Source organism: Cyprinus carpio, chromosome A20 (assembly GCF_018340385.1).
Source record: "Cyprinus carpio isolate SPL01 chromosome A20, ASM1834038v1, whole genome shotgun sequence".
Classification (NCBI taxonomy): Eukaryota; Metazoa; Chordata; class Actinopteri; order Cypriniformes; family Cyprinidae; genus Cyprinus; species Cyprinus carpio.
In genome coordinates, this window is record NC_056591.1 from 6134875 (window position 1) to 6155267 (window position 20393).

Here is a 20393-nt window from a genome sequence, read left to right on the forward strand (position 1 = left end):
TTGAAAACAGTTGCACATATATATATATATATATATTATATATATATATATATATATATATATATATATATATATAAAATTCTAGGTGAATTTTATATGCATAGTGTTTGTACCTTAATGTTTTTTTTTTTTTTCTCTTTCCAAATCTGTAATGCCCTCTGAGCTTGTCTGGCCATGAACATAGGTCACATTTTCAGAGTTCTTTATTGATTGTAAAGCAGCACTTTACATAACAAATCCATTTTCAATTAGCTCAGTGCTTTTTAGTTATTGAATATATATATATATATATAATGCAGTGAGTTTCGAAATGATTTAAACACTTTTTAGCCATGGGCTATTTCTTAAAAGTGTGCAGGTTTGTCTGGAATGTAACTGGACCTGATAGTCCACTCCAGCTTCCATGTTTCGATCCTGCTTGTTCTTGTCTTGCTTGTGTTATTTGCCTCAGGTGTTGAGCGTGGTTGGTTAAAATTACTTTGCTTTTGGATTTGAGTTGTTTAGTTTTAACTATAACCCATTTTTGAAGCAAAATATGCGATTCTGTGTTTTGAATTGTTTGTTAACCTAACCTAGAAAAGAAAATTGCCATTTCACACCCATGTGCTTTTGTTTGTGATGAAAGGATATGTTAAATGACAGCCCAAGTCAGACTGACGCTGTCTTGTATATTTATTCATGTGAGTGGTTCTATGTTTGTGAACATCTGTTGCCTGTGTTCATTTGAGTTCAAGGATACCGAACCTCTGGCTTTGTATATTTCCCGAAATACAATTAAAACAAGACTCTGATTGGTCAAGGGGCGGAGCTTACTGTCTGCGCGAGCGCTCATTGGCTGAACGTTCTGTCACTCAGGAGCACCACGGGGTTTTATTTTTAGACCCCAGTGAGGCGCAACAGCGACTGAATGAAGTTCAGCGGATGCGAGGAATTTTGCGCCCGCGCGGATTCACATTAAACTCTTTCCTCGCGTCGCCAATACATGGAGCCTGTTCCAAGCGACTGGATAATCGTGACTCGCTGCTTTGGCTGTATGTCGGCTGAGTTTGAAGTGTGTTACGTGGAGTAACAGGTTTAATAAGGCGCGCTAGTTTGAACATTTCATCATGATACAAACCTACAGTTAACTACATTCGTCCCCAAACTGTCATCGCAGGATACCTGTGGATTGTTGGAGAACATGCAGACTTCATGAGTGGGTTGACAGTGCGTGTCTTTAGAGTTTAATATACAGCACAGTCAATATAGGGCACATTCAAGTCACTGTAAACGCGGCTCGACCTGCTTTGCTTTGGAAATGTCGGCGATATCTGCGTCCGAGAAAGTGGACGGATTCACGCGGAAGTCTGTGAGGAAGGCTGTGAGGCAGAGGGTTTGTCAGAGCTCGTCTCAGTTCGCGGCGAACAGCAGCAGGCCTGCGACTCCGGAGATCTCTGCGCTCCCGCAGCTCAAAGGTAAGCGGATAAAGCGCAGGAAATAACCCCGCGGGCTGCGTCTCAATCCTAGTGCGCTGTCTACCTAGACAACAGTGCGGGTGCCAGGGTGCCTGAGTTCCCACAATGCTATAAAGTAATAAATAAAACAAATGCACTCTAATAAATGATGCCTCAGTTGTTATATGAGTGTAATCGTGCGCTGAAGTTATATATTTGCATCATTGATGGGCCACAAGTGAAGTATTTACAGCAGGCCTTAACTGTCTGCTGGAGAACTCGTGCTGTGTGTGTGCTTGTGTCAACATTATGTCTCAGAGCTTTATCAAGGGAAGCATCTTTATTTCATGGTCCCACCTGTGTTTTCCCAAAGTTCCTGTCCTCTTTTTGTGTCTTTGGGAGTCACGTGGTTGTCTATTCTGTAAATCTGTCACTTTTCCAGTGGCCTTGGTTCCGGAAGTATCTTTCACATAGGGATTTAAAAAATGTCTTAGTTAAAGTGTTATAAGTCATGAACCAAAAAATGACAATGATACAAATTTTGAAGGAAAAAACAAATCTGACGAGGAGACAATGGTTCAAGACTGTATATTTAAAGAGATAGTTCACCCCCCAAAAATGGCAATTCTTTCCTTCACTCACCCTTTTGAATTTCTTTCTTTTAATTAAAGGGGTCATATGATGCGATTTAAATTTTTCTTTTCTCTTTGGAGTGTTACAAGCGCTTGTTGCATAAAGAAGATCTGTAAAGTTGCAAAGACTAAAGTCTCAAATCCAAAGAGATATTCTTTATAAAAGAGTCAACCACGCCCCCCTAAAATGGCTTGTTCTAACACGCCCCCACATCTCTACGTCACTATGTGGGCCCCTATAATCGTCAGCCCACTGGCTTTACCTGTGGTAGTTTGTTCAAGTTGCGCACGAAATAAGATGCTGTTTTTCTGCACTTTCACTTCTCTCTCCATCATTTCTCTCTCTCTCTCGCTGCACAACTGAGCTGCGTTTAGCAGGTGTGTGACAATGCTGCTGCGCGGCAGAGATGAGGACTGTTTGAAAATCTTTTTTCCACTAAAACTTTAATGCACACGCGTCGTCTCAGTTTAATACATGAACATGACAAAATATGTGATCGCAAAACAATCACGAAAAAAGGCATTACATGCACATTTTTAAGTTATAACATGTAAATGTATATAGTCGCCAGTGGCGACCTCAGCAAAAACTTCAAAACTTCACTTTGAATTTTAAGTTGAGTATGTAAAACCTAAAATGTTGCTAACACATTTTTATACGGTGAAGTTCTGGCAACCCCTGCTGCTGGTGTCCTGACATTTTATCCTACCCATCAGATTTTCCTACCAGGGTTTACTGCGCATGCGCACATCAATATTGCGTCCTTTTTCTCATGCTGAACAACAATATTTAATGCATCTGAATGACTGTAAGAGTAGGTTTAGGGTTGGGGTAGGTGTAGACTTTAATAAAACACAAAATATAAATAATAGTTCACCATATCAAAGTTTTCCTTTTCTTCCTCTTTTTGTTAGTTGTGTTCTGTTTTTCTGGGAAATGCATTTACAGTTGTGTGATACTGACATTATAACTCTCCAGGGATGGGCCATGTAGCCATGGCAACCACACGCCTGGGGTGTTGATGGGAACCTCGGCAAATTGAATGACTCGTCCTATGGTGCTCTTGTGTGCATGAGGACAAATAAAAGTGAGGCAATCAATGAACATGTTTCTGATGTTCGCTCGTTTTTTACGGTCACTTGGCTCAATTTTGTGGTGAATGCAGTGACTCTAAGCAGAAGTTGCCTGGCATTCAGATGGGTTACATAAGGTGTATTAATAGAGCAGCAGTGGGGTTGTGTTAGCTCCCCCCAGCTCTTTTACTACTGTTCTCTCGCTGTTAACTCCTCTCCAAGTCGAAAAAACACCATGAATTCAACTTTACAGCAGCCTGGAACAGATAGACAGCAGCTGTAAGAACTTGAGTACATAGAGAGCCACAAATAATTGAAAGAAAAAACCTTTAGATGACATTAAGAAAAGGACACTACAGTGTTGTGCAGTGTGTATTACATAGGAGTGCACTGAATTTTTATCTCCATTGGATTAACTTACAAAAAATACTGTATCAGTACCATGGCTCAATATTTGATATTTAACAGAAATTAATTTAAATTGTACTTTCAAGAATACCATTATATTACTGCGGTGCACTTCCATTCAGAAGTTTGGGGTCGATAAGATTTTTTATATGTTGAAAGTTAAATTTTAGTTGAAAAAAGTCTCTTATGCTCACCAAGGCATTATTTATTAAATCAAAAATACATTAAAAACAGTAATATTGTATTAAAACAGCTTAAAATAAATGATTTCTATTTTAATATATTTTAAAATACAATTTAGTCCAGTCATGCAAAGCTGAATTTCAGCAGCCTTCACATCATTCTTCAGAGTCAGATGTTCAAAATCATTCTAACATTTCTTATTATCATCAGTGTTTGTTGAAAACATTTGTGCTGCTTAAGATTTTTATGGAAACAGTGATAAGTTTGTTGTTGTTGTTGTTGTTATTGTTTTCAGGATTCTTTGATCAAAATTCAAACAAAAAGCATTTATTTGAAATGGTAATTATTTTAATTTTTTGTAACAATGTCAAAATCTTTACTGTCACTTTTGGTTAATTCAATGCATCTTTTACTGATGTTCTGAATTTTTTTACAATGTGAAATAATTCTTCGGGAAATCATTTTGAGGCTGATATTCTGATCAAAGTCCCAAAATGTCATGGCTTACAGATTATTTATGCCGTTAATGGCCAAAGTTCAGGTTAACTAAATGTCAGTTACGATCCTTCTGGAATTTGTAGAGTGCTGTTGATTTATTATTATGGTCTGTAATGATAAGGGTAAGTGAGTGGAGATACTTCCCTGTGTTTATTATATTACCGTCTATTTTACAGTAAAGTGTACGGCCTGTCAAGATTCCATAGCCAGTGTCAATTCTGTTAGAATTGAGTTTGTAACATATAGCATATGTGTGTTCTGACACCTTCCTATCATGGCCAGCATTAAGTTCTTCAGCAGTTTTGCAGTACAGTAGCTCTTCTGTGTGATCAGACCAGACAAAGTACAATGAACAATGTGAAAAGTTACTGCTCATGCCATCAGACTGATATCAGCAGAAGAGAAAGTTGCTTTAGAGAAAGAATGAATAAAATTTTGATTAAACGTTAAAAAGTTGGTGCATTTTTTATAAAAGAAAAAAATGATGCGAAAACGTCTGCTGGTGGAAGAGCATTTTGCTTCTGAGCTGTGAAATGGCCTCCCTTCTTACTCCAGAGGAGTTCATCCCGATTACTGGAATTAGACACACTCCCAAGTGTATATTACAACATTCCTGTCCACTTAAGCATATGGCTAGCTCAGTGCATGCATATACACTTAAAGGGGGCATAACACAATCTCATGTTAATCTTGAGTACCTATAGAGTAGTATTGCATCCTTCATATCTCCAAAAAGTCTTTAGTTTTATCTTATTTATAAAAGAAAGATACAGCTTCACGATTCTCTCCAGAGCTCCTGGAGGCGTGCCGTGGGTGGAGCTAAAGAGTGACGAGCACTTGAGCGCCGAATGCAAACAAAATAGACATCTGATGCCGTTTTACTTACTGTCTGCAGTTCTGAATCATGACCGGGATAATTTATAGCTGGGACCGCTCCATCTTTTAGTATCAAACGATGTGCAAATCCAGCGTCGAACTGGGCTTTGTTTATAAAACGTTCGAAAACAAACTGTATCCACTGTTTACATAACGCTGAGTTCTGAAGGAAGCTGAACAAAGTTATCTTTCCCTTACAACCAAAAACACACTTCTTTGGAGACATTCTTCCCGAGCAAGTCCCGTGCAGCACTGCGCTCTCGCTCTGGTCGATGTGTGCATGGGTGCGTTTTTCCGGGAGAAATGCCCATATAAGGAGTTCCACCCTTGTCTACGTCATGAAGAGCCACGATCGAAAAAAAAACCTCTCTGAAACTTCTATGAACTCAGAAGTAAGATTTTTGGCACAGAAATACTCCGTCATATGCCCAAATTGTTTTTTGAAACTTTGTCCATGCTAAGCATGAGAATCCAACTCTTTAACAGTGTAAACAACAGCATTGTACCCCCACTTTAAGCATAATTGGACTAGACAAGGTGTCAAAGATATTAGTTTCGGTGAAATAAGATGCAGATGCCGTTGACCCTCCTATTGCATGCATGTGATTGGTCTATAGCAACACTATCCGGTATCCTTTTAATTGTAATTAAATCGGCTATATGTGGTGCAGTTGGGAAAAGAAAATCTAAATATTTAAATGTTATGTTATCATGTTCCAGTAATAACATCAGTCTTTACTGAAGTTAAAGGCGAAATGTTAATTAGAAGGAAGTGTCTACATTTTATTATGTAGTAGCCTATTGTGTAAATGCATATCTATTTGATGTTTTTGTTGTTTTGTTTTGCTTTTTTCATTGCTTTGCATTGTTTGTCTTTGTTCTGTTCTGTCATGTTGTTTGTTGTGCTTTAGCTTGCATTGTTTTGTTTTATTTTTTGTTTTTCTTTTTGTTTTGCTTTTTTGCTTTGTTTTGTTCTGTTTTTTTTCTGTTCTGTCATGTTTTGTTTGAGTTAAACTGTCAAGTCTAAATGTCTCATTATTTGTTTATAGAAAAGTTTAGTGAATTGACACTACAGGAGAATAAATAAATGCTTTCTTTTTCATTGTTTCAGATGCATCTTCCACAGAGCAGCATGAGCTGTTCATGCAGAAACTACACCAGTGCTGTGTAATGTTCGACTTCTATGACACAGTGACTGACCTGAAGAGCAAAGAGACCAAACGGGCCACTCTCAGTGAACTGGTGGATTATGTGTCCACTAACAGAGGTGTTCTGGTGGAGCCTGTCTACCCTGAGATCACCACAATGGTCAGCATTCATGTGATGTCCACCGGCCTTTAAAATTCATTTATTTGTTTTTAGCAAAAATAAAAATGTCTTCTTTATTGTCAAAGTAAACTCCCAATCATTGCTGTTTACAGGTTAGCACAAACATTTTCAGAACGCTTCCACCCAGTGAAAACCCTGACTTTGACCCAGAGGAAGATGAACCCACTCTAGAAGCCTCCTGGCCACACATGCAGGTCAGATGTAGCCTGCTGCTCTCACATTTTATGGCTCATTGTTTGCGTATTTACAATTTTTTAAGTGTATTATTATATTTAGTTAACTTCATGCACAGCATATTTTGTGAATTATTTAAACTTATAAAAATGACATTTTGTTAAGGTTAAAGTGAGTATAATTTATTGTTTGTTTGTTCATATAAGCTATATGTAATATCTGTTTCTACGTGCTTGAAGCATTAGAGAAATAATAAATATTGTCTTTTGTCTTATTTTTTTATTTTATTTTTATTTTTTCAGTTGGTGTATGAGTTTTTCCTTCGATTCCTAGAAAATCCCGACTTCCAGCCAAATACTGCCAAACGCTACATTGACCAGAAGTTTGTGCTACAGGTATATGAACTTTGTATTAATGAATCAGTTGCAGTTATATGAATTTAATATATGTTGTATTAAGCAAACATTTTAACTGTTTTGTGAGATTTATCCCTAAAACACACCAATTTGATATCCTCTGTATTAAATTGGGAATAAAGAGAAAAAAAAGAATCATGATTGAAGATGTATTCTCTTAAAACAAGTCGTATCTTAAACTGTTTTTTGTTCCTGAAGTAAATTTAACTCATTATGAGGATTTTTAGAAACGGTAAAACAAAATACAGATTAAGAAAATGCAGTTTTGTAGGAGACTACATAATAGCAAATATATTTAATATCCCTTCTCTGATTTTACAGCTGAAGTGGTAAATATTTAGAAATATGAAATTGCACGCTTGGCAGACCTGGTCTTTTCCTCTTTTGGATCTGCCTCGGTCAGTGTGTGTTCCTGCGTAAAGCAGTGGGTCATCAGCTGTCCCTATCGACCCGGTCGTTCCCCCTGAGAGCACTGAATGCTCTGGAATGTAGAGTCAGTGTGGAAGCTGGTAAAGACGAGTTTCCATGATGTGAGCGTTTCCTGGGCTGCTTTAAATAGCGGCCTGTTGTTTACGCCACAGGAAGGAAAGAGGCAGCACTGTAGTGCAGGCTGGGATGGAGAACATAATGACAGACAGCAGACACAACACAAAAAGAGTTGAACTAGTAGAGATGTGGTAGATAATGTTACTGGATGCCTGTTGTTGTTTTTTTCTCCAAATTGTTCCATTTGTAGATGCTGTTGTACAGAAATTATGCAACTGCATTTACTACCCATTTTGGTGTATTTTTGAACAAAACAGGATATTTAATGGTGCTTGATTTTATTTTTTAGTTTTATAATATATTATATATATATATATATATATATATATATATATATATATGAGAGAGAGAGAGAGAGACAGACTCTGTCTATTATGCGCAACAATGCTGCAATTATTTAATTATAAGTGCACTAAAATATTATGAAATATTACAATTTAAAATAATTGTTTTCTTGTTTAATATATTTTAAAATGCAATTTAGTCCTTTGATGACGATGCTGAATTTTCAACATCTTTACTCCAGTCTTCAGTGTCACATGATCCTTCAGAAATCATTCTAATATACTGATTTGCTGCTCAAGAAACCGTTCGTATCATTATTAAAGTTGAAGACAGATGATGCTTAATATTTTTGTGGAAACTCTGAAACAGTGAATTGAAAGTTCAAAAGAACAGTACTTTTTTTAACAATGTAAGAGTCTATTTTGATCAATATAATGCATTCTTGCTTAAAAGTTTAAAAGAGTTTAATAAAAGTTTTTTATAAAAAAAATACTCATCCTACATATTTGGATGTAAGTGTATATAAAATGTATTATGAAAATTTTTCATTTTTACATTTTTATATATATATATATATATATATATATATATATATATATATATATATATATATATATATATATATATATATATATATATATATATATATATATATATATAATTTTTTTTTCATATACTTACTATGTACTGGGTCCTAATGATAGATGACCACTTAACTGCTTGAATGAATTAAATTCCCATTTGAAAGTGCTTTATTTTAGGGTGATAAAGCTATGGTCAGCTGGTCTTTCTTTCCAGCTTATTCATAGTGATCTATTTAAACGAGCCCTGCATGTGGAGGATGAGCATTTATAATCCTGTTTGAATTCTGATTTAGAGTTACTAATGTTTTAGACATCATTAACGGTGTCATTAATGTGATTGAGGTTGGACTCATTTACTAATAATGTCATGTTGCATAAAGGCTGTTGTCAAATACATCACCCATGGCAGGGATTCATTGTCTGGAGGCTAAAGGTGGCGTTACATAACACAGTCCTGTGCAGACTGCCAGATCAAACCTTCCATTAGGAGTTTCAGCTGGGTACAAATTGTATATTGCATGGCATTAAAGACTGCTGTCATTTATTTTAAATTGAATCTTTTTCATGTTTTGAAACTGACAAAACTAAGATAATGATTACATCATTGCGGAATTGCAACCTCATACTATAATAAGAGATGTGAATAAGGCTTTCATCATGTTGTCGCTTGTTTAAAAACCCAGATAACCCAAGCATCTTGACTACAAATAAAATGTCACACTATTCAGAGAAGTTTCAGGTGTAACGATTTTTCAAAGATATTAGAACAGAGAAACTGCAGAGAACTGGCATCTTCAAGCAAGATGAGAGAAATGATCGTGTGAGAAAATGAACTCCTTGCTTTTTTTTTCAGCTCTTACAACTGTTTGACAGTGAAGATCCTCGTGAGAGAGAGTTTTTAAAAACGGTTCTGCACCGCATCTACGGGAAGTTTCTGGGTTTGCGTGCCTGTGTTCGGAAACAGATCAACAACATTTTTCTGAGGTACGAAAACACTTTTTACACTTGTACATATATACTGCGATTCTTTGAAAGAAATTCATACTTTGATTCAGCAAGGATGCACAAAATTAATAAACAAATTTCTCAAAAGTGACAGTAACAACATTTATAATGTTAGAAAAAAATTCTATTTCACATAAATGCTGTCATTTCAACTTTCTATTCCACAAAAAATGTTAAGCAACTGCTTTCAACATTGATAATAAAAAGAAATGTTTCAGCATATTAGAAGGTTTTTTTGAGCGATCATGCGTTTGTATTTTTTGTAATTTTTACGTGACTTTGTAATCTTTATGTAAAAAATGCTTTTTGCATGTCAAAGTAATGCAAATGAGTTAGTAAACAGCTAAACCATGCAAATAATTTGGATAAATATTGTTTGTGCATTATGAAATAAGATTTCCAATAATGCTAGCTGTGTAAAATGTTGCTTCAGGGTAAACAGTGTCAATTACTCGACTAACAGTAAGCTTTCCAAATCCAGGAAAAAAATGACAGAATATGGAAAAATATTTAATTATATATTAAATAAATATTAAACAATTTCTGACTGGTTTATGAATTTTTAATAACATAGTATTTGGATTTTAGATTGTGCATTTAGTTAAAAACAAACACAATTTTTTTTATAAATTGTAATTATATGATTTTATTATGTTTATATTACATCATTTATTTATCATTGTATTTTATTTGAAATTTAAATCATTCATATCATAATTTTCCCAGATACATCTATGAAACTGAACACTTTAATGGAGTTGCTGAACTCCTTGAGATTCTGGGCAGGTGAGTCTTGGTTTTATTTTCTTTCAGGTTCTGTTCACAGAGATCATTTAAAGGAGTTAGTGCATTTGAAGATAGCGTAGTGTCAGAATGCATGCTGGGTAAAAGGTTGTGTGTTGGTGTCGGCTGGCTGCAGTCATCTAATGTCAAACCTTTCATACTTCATGCCATCGGTTGTGTCTCTGTCTTTATAATCGCAGTATCATCAATGGCTTTGCTCTGCCGCTGAAGGCTGAACACAAGCAGTTCCTCATGAAGATCCTCATTCCCCTGCACACTGCCAAAGGACTCGCGCTGTTCCACGCACAGGTAACATATCTGTTAATATCCTTCAAATATTGTCCTATCCTCAATTTCAAAACATTGATTGGTTTTGTGGTCCAGGGTCACATATTATTGGAAGATATAGACATTTATATGCATTTTATGTTAGTCTGCCATGCTGTTATTAAACAGCTCATGATTTATATTAGAAGCTATCAAACTTTCATCTTCTGTTTGGCCATATAAATATCAGCAACTGCACCAAATTTAACATTTTTGCTAATTTTGTGCATCTAATTAAAAATGAGGCGTCTTTTTTTCATCAAAGTATGAGCTCCATATTCTCTTATAAATGCATGATGTGTCAAAAATGATATTTAACAAAAACACATATGTAAACTTGCCATTTATAATATATATTATTTCTGATACAGTTGCAGAAAAAAGAACCCTTTGGATTTAGCTGAATTTCTGCATAAATTGGTCAGAAAATTTGATCTGTTCTGATCTGATCTGAACAGCTTTTAAACATCACGCACTGAACACAACACACTCACACAATATGTGTTCTAAAATCAGCTCAAAATATCAAACATGTCATAGCCTCAGTAGAATCATAACCTGAAGTTAAATATTCAGAGCACATCCATCACAATTCTCTGCCTGCCCAGAATTAATTAAAACACTAAAAAAAGCTGCAATTCTATTTGTTTACCTGCATATCATGTGACCAATAACTAATATCAGAGATCTTTGAACATGCCAGTGTGTTGTTAAATTGTGTACTGTATGTAGTTTTGTGTACTTTTGCAATTGTGGAGCCCCTTACAGTTAATAGAGTTGTTTTACATTGTTGGGATAATTCATAATCTCAGCTGGGAACTTCAAGTAAATATTTTGTCTAGTGACACTAGGTTAGTTTGTGAATCCTTGCATTGACCCTCCTTTGCTCCTTTGGCAGCTATAACCTACTAAATGTTTAATTTAATCGAGGATCAGATCTGTGCAATGGTCAGGAGAAATAGCACACTCCTGTTTACAAAGTGTTTTTTTTTCTCTATCTCTCTGCGACTATTTATTTTTGTGCACTTCTTACAGTTTCAGCTATTTATCAGTTAGTAGCTATTTAAAATTCATCCAACTTTATTTCCTATTCATAAGCATGCTGATATGAAAATATTTGTCAGGCTGATTGTTTGCACAAACCGTCTCTTCTTTAGTATCTACTGTTCACATTGACTCTTCTCCTTGTTGTGTTTCAGCTGGCCTACTGTGTGGTTCAGTTCATAGAAAAGGACCCGACCCTCACTGAAGTGGTACTGCTCACCTCAGCCTCACACCTAACTCCACACAGTCCTCCCATCTGAATTCAGTTGTCATTTTATGCAAAAAAAAAAAGACAAGATTTTTATTAAAAATTTGGAAGAAATGTCATCAGTAGTTATAGAATAAACCAAAAACACATAACTGTGAATCGTGAATCCAGATAAATGTTCAAGTGTTCTTATTTTTATTTTATTTTCCATAGCTGTATATTAATTATTGTTTCTGTTTTTTGCACAAAATGGCAAATATTTTATTATACTATAGTCAATGTTTTGTTTATGATAGTATAATGCATATGACGTGTGCTACTAATATGACTTCCAGTGCACTTATTACAGAGACAAAACCCATAAGTGCCTTGATTGAGGCCACAATGGAGAATGTTTAAAAACCCCTCAAGCAGCAGTTCATGAGCTTATAAACTATACCAAATATGAAAGCAGAAGGAGCAGGTGCTCATGCCACACTTCCTCAGACATCAGAGTGTGAAGATGCTGAGGGGCTTCTGGAGGTTTGGCTTAGTGTTGGGTTTTCAAGCCGCTGTCGCTGGCCATCTGTGTATTTTTCAGCCAGTGTGATAATACGGCTGCTGCTGGGTTTGGTTGCACAGTCATGTGACTTCATTCTGAGGACGTGCCGCCAACCGCAGGGAAGCCCAGAGCTCATCATGAGCTCATTACCACTGCTGTTCTCCTGCAAGCAGGAATGAGCTCATGGCTTCACACAAGCATGTATCTCCAAGTTAGAGGGTGATGGTGTTGAAGGCAGAGCTATAAATGATAGGGTACAATGAAAGATGCGTCATATTTCTAGGTTTGGAGAGTGTAAGTAAACAGCAGAGGAAATGGCACAGGAGACGTCCATCTGACCCAATAAAAATAGCACAGCACACACTCCGACATGATTTATCTGTCAAGTACTCAAAGCAGACGAAATGGCCAAAATGTTCATCCCAAGTTTGCATGAATTTAAAAAAGAAGAGGAATGAGAAATTATATAAAATAGAAATTCTTTATAATAATAATTATTATTATTATAAAATTTCCCCCTTTAACTTTTTGTATTTGTATTATTATTATCATCATCAACTTTTCTGTTGATTCTTAATTGAGGTTTTTTAATGAAGTAAGGTCAGATTTTTATTTTATCAAAGATAATATTTTATTTGTTTATATATTTATTTTTATATTTTTGTTCATGTTCATTTATTTCCTTCTTTCCTTCTATTCTTCGCTTGTTTCTCATCATGAATATAGCCATGGTGGCTTTGTGCTAAATTATAAACAAGCAACAAAAAATACCTTTTCCTGTATTTTATGATGTATATGATACATATTTTCTAGCTCAAGTTCATTAGAATTGTGACATTTATCAGATCTTTTCTGTTTCCTCTTAGGTGGTTCGTGGTCTTCTTAAATTTTGGCCCAAGACGTGCAGTCAGAAAGAGGTAAACTGTCTGATAACTTATGGTCCAGTTATTACAAAAACTAATCAATGCATTACGAGTGGCAGTAGAATGGCTTTTCTCTTTTTCACTTTCTCAGTATATATTAGCAGACCGAAGTCTGATGAGTTCCTGTGTTCTCTGTCTCTGCTCTGTTAGGTCATGTTTCTAGGGGAAATTGAAGAGATCCTGGACGTTATTGAACCCACGCAGTTCAAGAAGATTCAGGAGCCTTTATTTAAGCAAATCTCTAAATGTGTAGCCAGCCCTCATTTTCAGGTACAGTGTAGTGTTAGTATGTGATCAGAGTCGGTCCAATTTCATCACAGCATGTAGGGAAACAACATCTGATTACAAATGTGGTTTGCAATTACATTGCTATGGAATCAATTCCATTTGCAATAAATGAATGAATGAATAAAGAAAGGAAGCACTGAGATTTTTTTTTTTTTCTGAAAATAAATAATTGGATAATATAGACTAAATAATACGAAAAATAAAGATATAATTAATTGCAAAAGCCAATGACTACTATAATATAATTAATTACAGCATTCTATTTATTTATTTTGTGATTCTTTATTTTACAAAACATTCATTTTCTTTTGCAATACTTATTTTTTTTGCCAAGGATTTGATTACGTGTGTTTTTTTTTTTTGTTTGTTTGTTTTTTTTACCCAAAATGTGTTTGAAAGGAATCTATTATGTTCACCAAGTTGTGACATTTAAAAATAAACATTATATTGTTTTAGGTTTTTATATGTTTTGAGATGTCATTTAATTTTTTAATGCAAAGCTGAATTTTTAACATCATTAATCCAGTCTTCAGTGTCACATGATCCTTCAGAAATCATTCTAATATGTGATTCAATAATCAAGAAACATTAATTATTATTATTATTATAAATATTGAAATGGTTGTGCTGCTCAATGGTGATAATTTTTTTAGGATTCTTTGATCAATATAAAGTTCAAAAGAACAGCATTTATTTGAAACAAATCTTTTGTAACATTATACATGTCCTTATTGTCACTTTTGATCAATTTAATGTGTCCTTGCTGAATAAAAGTCATTATTTCTTAAGTTGTCAAACTTTTGAATGATAGCGCTTATTTCAGTTGAACAAATTATTGGCTGTCTTGTTTTCTGACGTTTCCTTTGGCGATTTATATTAAACTATCTCTCTGATATTTGCAGGTAGCAGAAAGAGCACTGTACTTCTGGAACAATGAATACATTCTGAGTCTAATTGAGGAGAATAATGCCAAAATCCTTCCCATCATGTTTGGAAATTTGTACCGGATCTCCAAAGAACACTGGAACCCGTATGTATTCATTTTTATTCTGTAGACATTAGAACATTGCCACAAATGGCATTGGAAACCAATGTATGATTTATTAAAGGAATCCTTATTTAATTACCTTCATGTGATTCCAAACACAAACTGACAGACTTTTTTCTGTCAAACACAAAAGCAGATATTTTGACAAAATGTACCAGTTGCTCTTTTAAATGCACATGAATTTAAAAATTACCATTTCATCACAGTTTTGTTTCCGGTAAATATTAAAGTGCCCCTATAATGTATTTTTGAAAATGACCTTTCATGCAGTGTGTAACACAGTGTCTAACCCTAACTAAGTGAATGAAAACATCCTGCAAAGTTTTAAATCTGAAAGTGCACCGTGTATAAAGTTATTATCTCTCAAAAGAAAGGGTTGACTCTGAATCATTGAAACGAGTCGTTTTTAAAATGAATCGCAAGCCGTTTGACATGACGTCAACATTGAAACATTAGCGTATTGCCCGCCCACTTGTGGGTCTTTTTCGTGTTGGTCTGAATGAAAATGGAAATTTATTTTTTGCCACTAGATGGCGCTTTTGGAGCGGTTAAAATAGCGGTTTCCACGGTAATGCTATACACAAGCTCACAAACGCTGCTTTATCAGGCGTGATGAAATGAAAATGAGACTAATCAGACCAATCACTGCAGATTAGCATCACGCAAAAAAAGGGGTTTGGAAAAATGAATCGTTGAGCGAATCGTTTGGGAGTTGTTGAGAAAGTAAGGTAAAAATAAAGGCATTACGGTGGCCGTAAGGTTTTATCCTTTATGGTGCCCGGGAGGTCATGGCCACGACATAATAACTTGTGGGAACATGATAATATGTCGAGGCCACAAGATATTAATTTGTGGGAACGTCATATTAACTTGTGGGAATGTGATATTACGTCATGGCCACGAGATCATTTTGTCGAGGTAGGGACATCCTTATGTCTATATAATAATATACAAATATTATGGGTTAAAGACGATCAGTTGATGGACTTACAAGACTGTAGGATGGATAAAAATGTTTTTATATTTTATATTATGTACTTTATGTAACATTTATTTATGATAAACTTCATTTGAATGCTGACGATCCCATGTAATACAGCCCGGTAGCCTAGGCCTATGGTTAATTTAATAATGTAATAATTTCTAGAATTAATAATATAATAATTTCTTAATTCAAAATAAAATATTAAAGGGTTACTCCACCGCAAAATGAAAATTTTGTCATTATTCACTTACCCCCATGTCGTTCCAAACCTGTAAAAGCTTCGTTCGTCTTCAGAACACAATTTAAGATATTTTGGATGAAAACCTGGAGGCCTGTGACTGTCCCATAGACTGCCAAATAAATAACAGTGTCAAGGTCCAGAAAAATATGAAAAGCATCGTCAGAATACTCCAGCTGCCATCAGTGATTCAACCGTAACGTTATGAAGCGACAAGAATACTTTTTGTACACAAAGAAAATAAAAATAACGACTTTATTCGTTATTTTTGTTTTCTTCGTGTACAAAAAGTATTCTTTTAGCTTCATAACGTCGCTTTCATTTTGCAATGGAGTATCCCTTTAATGCATCCATCTCTGATAGTCCTGGGTCGCTATGGTCACGCAGGTTTGTTTACGCATTAAACTCGTGGCCACAAGAAAAAAAATGTCGTTCCCTCAACATAGCATCTCGTGGCCTCGACATATCTCGTCATTAATAAGAGGTTAATATATCGTCATTAATATGACGTTCCCACAAATTAATATCTTGTGGCCATGACAAAACTAAGTGAACCGACCATGTCACCTTACGGGCATCGTAAGGCATATTATAAGACAGTGAAAGTGTTTTTTGACCTCGCATGCATGTCAACCTGTTGTTGGGGACTCCCAAAACAAAAATATGAACTTTCATTACCCATAATAGGGGCACTTTAAAGAAATGAAATGCATTCCATGCAGGAGTGTTAGTAAGTCTTATCTTTTAATTGTGTCAGGACGATCGTGGCCCTGGTGTACAATGTATTAAAAACACTGATGGAGATGAATGGCACACTGTTCGATGAACTGACGGCCTCATACAAAGCTGACAGACAACGGTAAGATCACACCTTTGCATTTAGTTTGAAATGACAGTGCTCATGATTACCATCACTTCTGCCCTCAGAGAGAAGAAGAAAGAGCAGGAACGGGAGGAACTGTGGAGGAAGCTGGATGAACTCAGACTTCAGGAGAGAATAGCCATCCAGAATAACAGGCATGACATCCAGTTCACTTTCAACAATAACAACAACAACCTTCAGGATAAGAATGAGAACACAGCAGCAGCCGTCACAGACAGAATTGAGAGTGACTCCTGGGCCAAATGACTCTGTCCTCTTTTTTCTTTACTCTGTATGTTGCTGGTTTACAGATGTAAACCAATGAAGAGAGCAGTAAGGATATGGACCTTCAGCAATAATCATTTTAAATCATTTTTTTTTTTCTTTTCCAAAAGCCTATGTAAAACAAAATCAAAATGCTATTTTCTCCTGCTAAAGGATAATATATTTTCTGTATGTAAGTCTATTTTGGATGTAAAGTGTGGTTATAGTAAATTATACATTTTTGTCTAATCAGAGATGTAAGATTTTCACCTGCATTGCAAGAAATAATTTTCTGAAAGTGCGTTCATGTTTACCGCCGTTCAGCAGGTTTTCACAAGTGAAATTCTGAAATTTCAATAGAAACCCAAGCGTTTAAGAATTTTGTATTAGGATGAAAGATTTGATAGGCTAGCAGATTTCGCAGTGGGTTCAAGTTGGTCATGTGGATTCTCCATGCTGACCAATAGAAAGCTGCTTGTTTTGAAAATGTCTGATGTGTGAGAGTTCACTAATGTGACTGCAGTTTTAATCAGTACTTCTGCCTTTTTTTTTTCACCTGAAATTGTTTAAAATATTGAAATACGTAAACACATACATGTACAATAGAATGACAAATAATAATGATAGTTTAAGATGATACATCTTGTTATATGGGAATTAATTTATTTTTCTTAAGATATATTCTCTAAGAACTATTCTTTTACAATTTGGCTTCTGAAGTTTTTACTGGAAAATAAGACAAAAATACTGACAAAAGAAAGATTTTTGGCTCTGAAGGCTATATTTAGAGACATATGAGCAAGCTTTGACAATTAAATGTCTGCTTAAAAAAAGGAAACACTACCATGAATCTTGAGTTTGAAATATATTTTACCATAAATGTGACCTGAGCTGAATATTAAGTTTTAGTTCACATGATACATAAAGATATACTCCATGGAAGTGTCAAAAATTAGCCTTAGAAATTCAAAAAGTGAAGCACAAATGTAGTGAACCTGGTCAGAAAGCCCTGTCCAAGTGTGAGAACATCAGAACAGAATCTGACATTTTTGCAACAGGTTTTTATATATGTTTTACTCATAATACCAGCCTTGCATTATAAATGCAACATCTTTAAATACTATATTTTATTAAAAACTCATTGCTTTCTGTATCATTCAGGTCCGCTGACTATGCATTTCACAGGTTGGGATTAAAACAAACAGATAATTCTTATAGACGTAATTTAACTCAGGAATAACTAACTAACACTCCCCACATATAATATAATGTTGACAAAGTTTTTATTTTTATTTTTTTTAGGTTGTTTATTTTCTCAAAAACAGAAAAATTATGTTTAAAGAAGCAATAGATATTATAAATTAGACTCACTGACATTCCATTCAACATTCTATTGTTATGCTTCAACCAAAATGGTCTCATTGCTATGTTATGTTAGGTTCTCAGGTTTTTTTTTTTTTTTTCTGTGAGAATGTGTAAAATAACCTTGTTGTAATGTGCTATCCTGCATTAAAATGCCAGGCTGATGTTTAATTTTTTTTTTTTCATGTCATATTAGTTCCTTTACTTTTGCCATATAGTCGTTACAGAATGCAGTCACCAAATATAAAAGCAGTTATCTGAGTGAACCAGCAGGTGATTAATATACGTTGTATGTTGTATGATTAAAAAAAGTTACATGGTGTAAAGTTTGAATCTGTTTAAATAAGTAAACTGATGGGTCACATGGATGATTAAGATGCAAATGAAATCCACTGCACATGCAATTTTTATTATTTTCAGATTTAATAAATATGAATTAAATTCATGATATTAAAACAGGAAAAGGGTTTCTACAATGCTCTTTGTAAACTAAGAGAGAACTGATTTCTACAAGACTAATGTTGAAAATGCAGTGTTTTTTGCAGTGTTCTTATCAGATAAAATCTTTTAGGTTTCATTTATTAAAACTTATTTCTGATTCAGTGTTACCAATAGATAGATAGACAGAATTTACATTTGTTGTCCTGCTGCCAATGACTTGTTAAAGATGCTCTGTTTTGTTCAGTGCTCCACATGCAGAAGTGTAATAAGGCCTGTAAGGTGTTTAGGCTTGGACTGGAAGTAAGCGACTGGCTCTTTTAATTATCAGGTAAATTACTGTCATGAGGCATGATGGAAGCAGTGAGCTGCTTTAATCATGGAGACTTTGAAATAAAGGTCAGTTTCCAGCGAGAGATTAATTCATTACAAATGTAACATGCTAAATGTCATCCTCTGATGATGAGCTGTTCATTTGTTTTTAATAGTTAATTGCAGTGTTAATATGGCTGCCAACCATTCTGTACAGCTAACTCGATTAGCTGGTCCAGGTGTGTTTGATTGGGGTTGGAGCTAAACTCTGCAGGACACTGGCCCTCCAGGACTGAGTTTGATGACCTGTATCTTCTACACCAGTGGTTCACAGTCCTGGTCCTGGAGAACCCCCAGCACTGCACATTTTAGATGTCTCCCTATTCAAACACACCTGATTCAACTCATTAGTGAAGACTCTAAAGACCTCAAATGTGTGCGTCAGATAAAAGAGACACCAAAAGCGTGCAGGACCAGGATTGGGAACCTCTGTTCTGCACATTAGAGGTCTTCCCAACAATGGCTATATGTTGTTAAGAGCCATCTTTTACAAAAGGTACAACAGCTGTTCCTGTAGCGGCATCCTTTTAAAAAGTACTAGATTGTACCTTTAAGGCACTATTATGCACCCTTTAGGAGTAACTAAATAGTTTCTGAGTTGATTGGTGAAAGGTTTATCTGATCTGTGGTTTGTGGTATTCCTCAATCCTCCATGTCTTGCCCAGTGTAGTCTCTAAATCACACAGTTTCTCCACATTTATGTTATGTATCTTGTCCAGAAGGTGGCGTCGCAACCCTGCTAGTGTGTCCACATGATGGTGTTTCAGGAAAGTACAGTAATAGTTCTATCAGATTTAGAAACAACACATTACCACTACCGAAAAATCTTAGTGGGATGATCAGAGGACGCCACCTACTGGCTGAAAACCGAATTAAACGCTTGATTGGTTATATATATAAAACATCAACAATTGTGGTTAATTTTTAAAACATATGTTAGATGCTATGTTACCATTTCTCATACATTTCCACCACGTAGTGTTGTGATGTGACAAAAGGAAATTTTATTGAAAGTATGAATTATAGCTACAATTAGTGAAATGCTGCGAAAAGCGTTTTAGATTTGTGTCAGGTTACACTGCAGAACAATGTATCAAGCTATTCTGATAATTTGTAAAGTACAGTTTTTAATTATGCATGCATTAAGGCAATATACTGTATATAGATATATTGATAGATAGATAGGTGTGTGTGTGTAGAATTTTCAATTTATTTACTCTGTTTATAGTTACTTAGTTTTAGTTGACTAAAATGATCTTGCTTTAAA

At 35.1% G+C, this 20393-nt stretch overlaps 1 protein-coding gene across 1 annotated transcript; it reads left to right on the plus strand.

Annotated features, from left to right (window-relative positions):
- The first annotated feature begins 155 nt into the window (after positions 1 to 155).
- Positions 156 to 18487, plus strand: LOC109076143 (serine/threonine-protein phosphatase 2A 56 kDa regulatory subunit alpha isoform-like). The gene is made up of 13 exons (XM_019091941.2): positions 156 to 1454; positions 6216 to 6412; positions 6526 to 6627; positions 6910 to 7002; positions 9292 to 9422; positions 10170 to 10229; positions 10427 to 10535; positions 11753 to 11806; positions 13213 to 13263; positions 13420 to 13539; positions 14460 to 14587; positions 16586 to 16687; positions 16756 to 18487. The coding sequence occupies exons 1-13, from the start codon at positions 1298 to 1300 to the stop codon at positions 16955 to 16957; spliced, it is 1506 nt and encodes a 501-aa protein (XP_018947486.1). The 5' UTR covers positions 156 to 1297; the 3' UTR covers positions 16958 to 18487.
- Positions 18488 to 20393: the final 1906 nt, after the last annotated feature.

Bases quoted from the DNA above. Each gene is read 5' to 3' on its own strand.
- LOC109076143 (XM_019091941.2), top strand. From the start codon at position 1,298: ATGTCGGCGATATCTGCGTCCGAGAAAGTGGACGGATTCACGCGGAAG. The intron at 10,230-10,426 runs GTGAGTCTTGGT...TTATAATCGCAG, and splicing joins CTCCTTGAGATTCTGGGCAG to TATCATCAATGGCTTTGCTC. The intron at 16,688-16,755 runs GTAAGATCACAC...TTCTGCCCTCAG, and splicing joins TACAAAGCTGACAGACAACG to AGAGAAGAAGAAAGAGCAGG.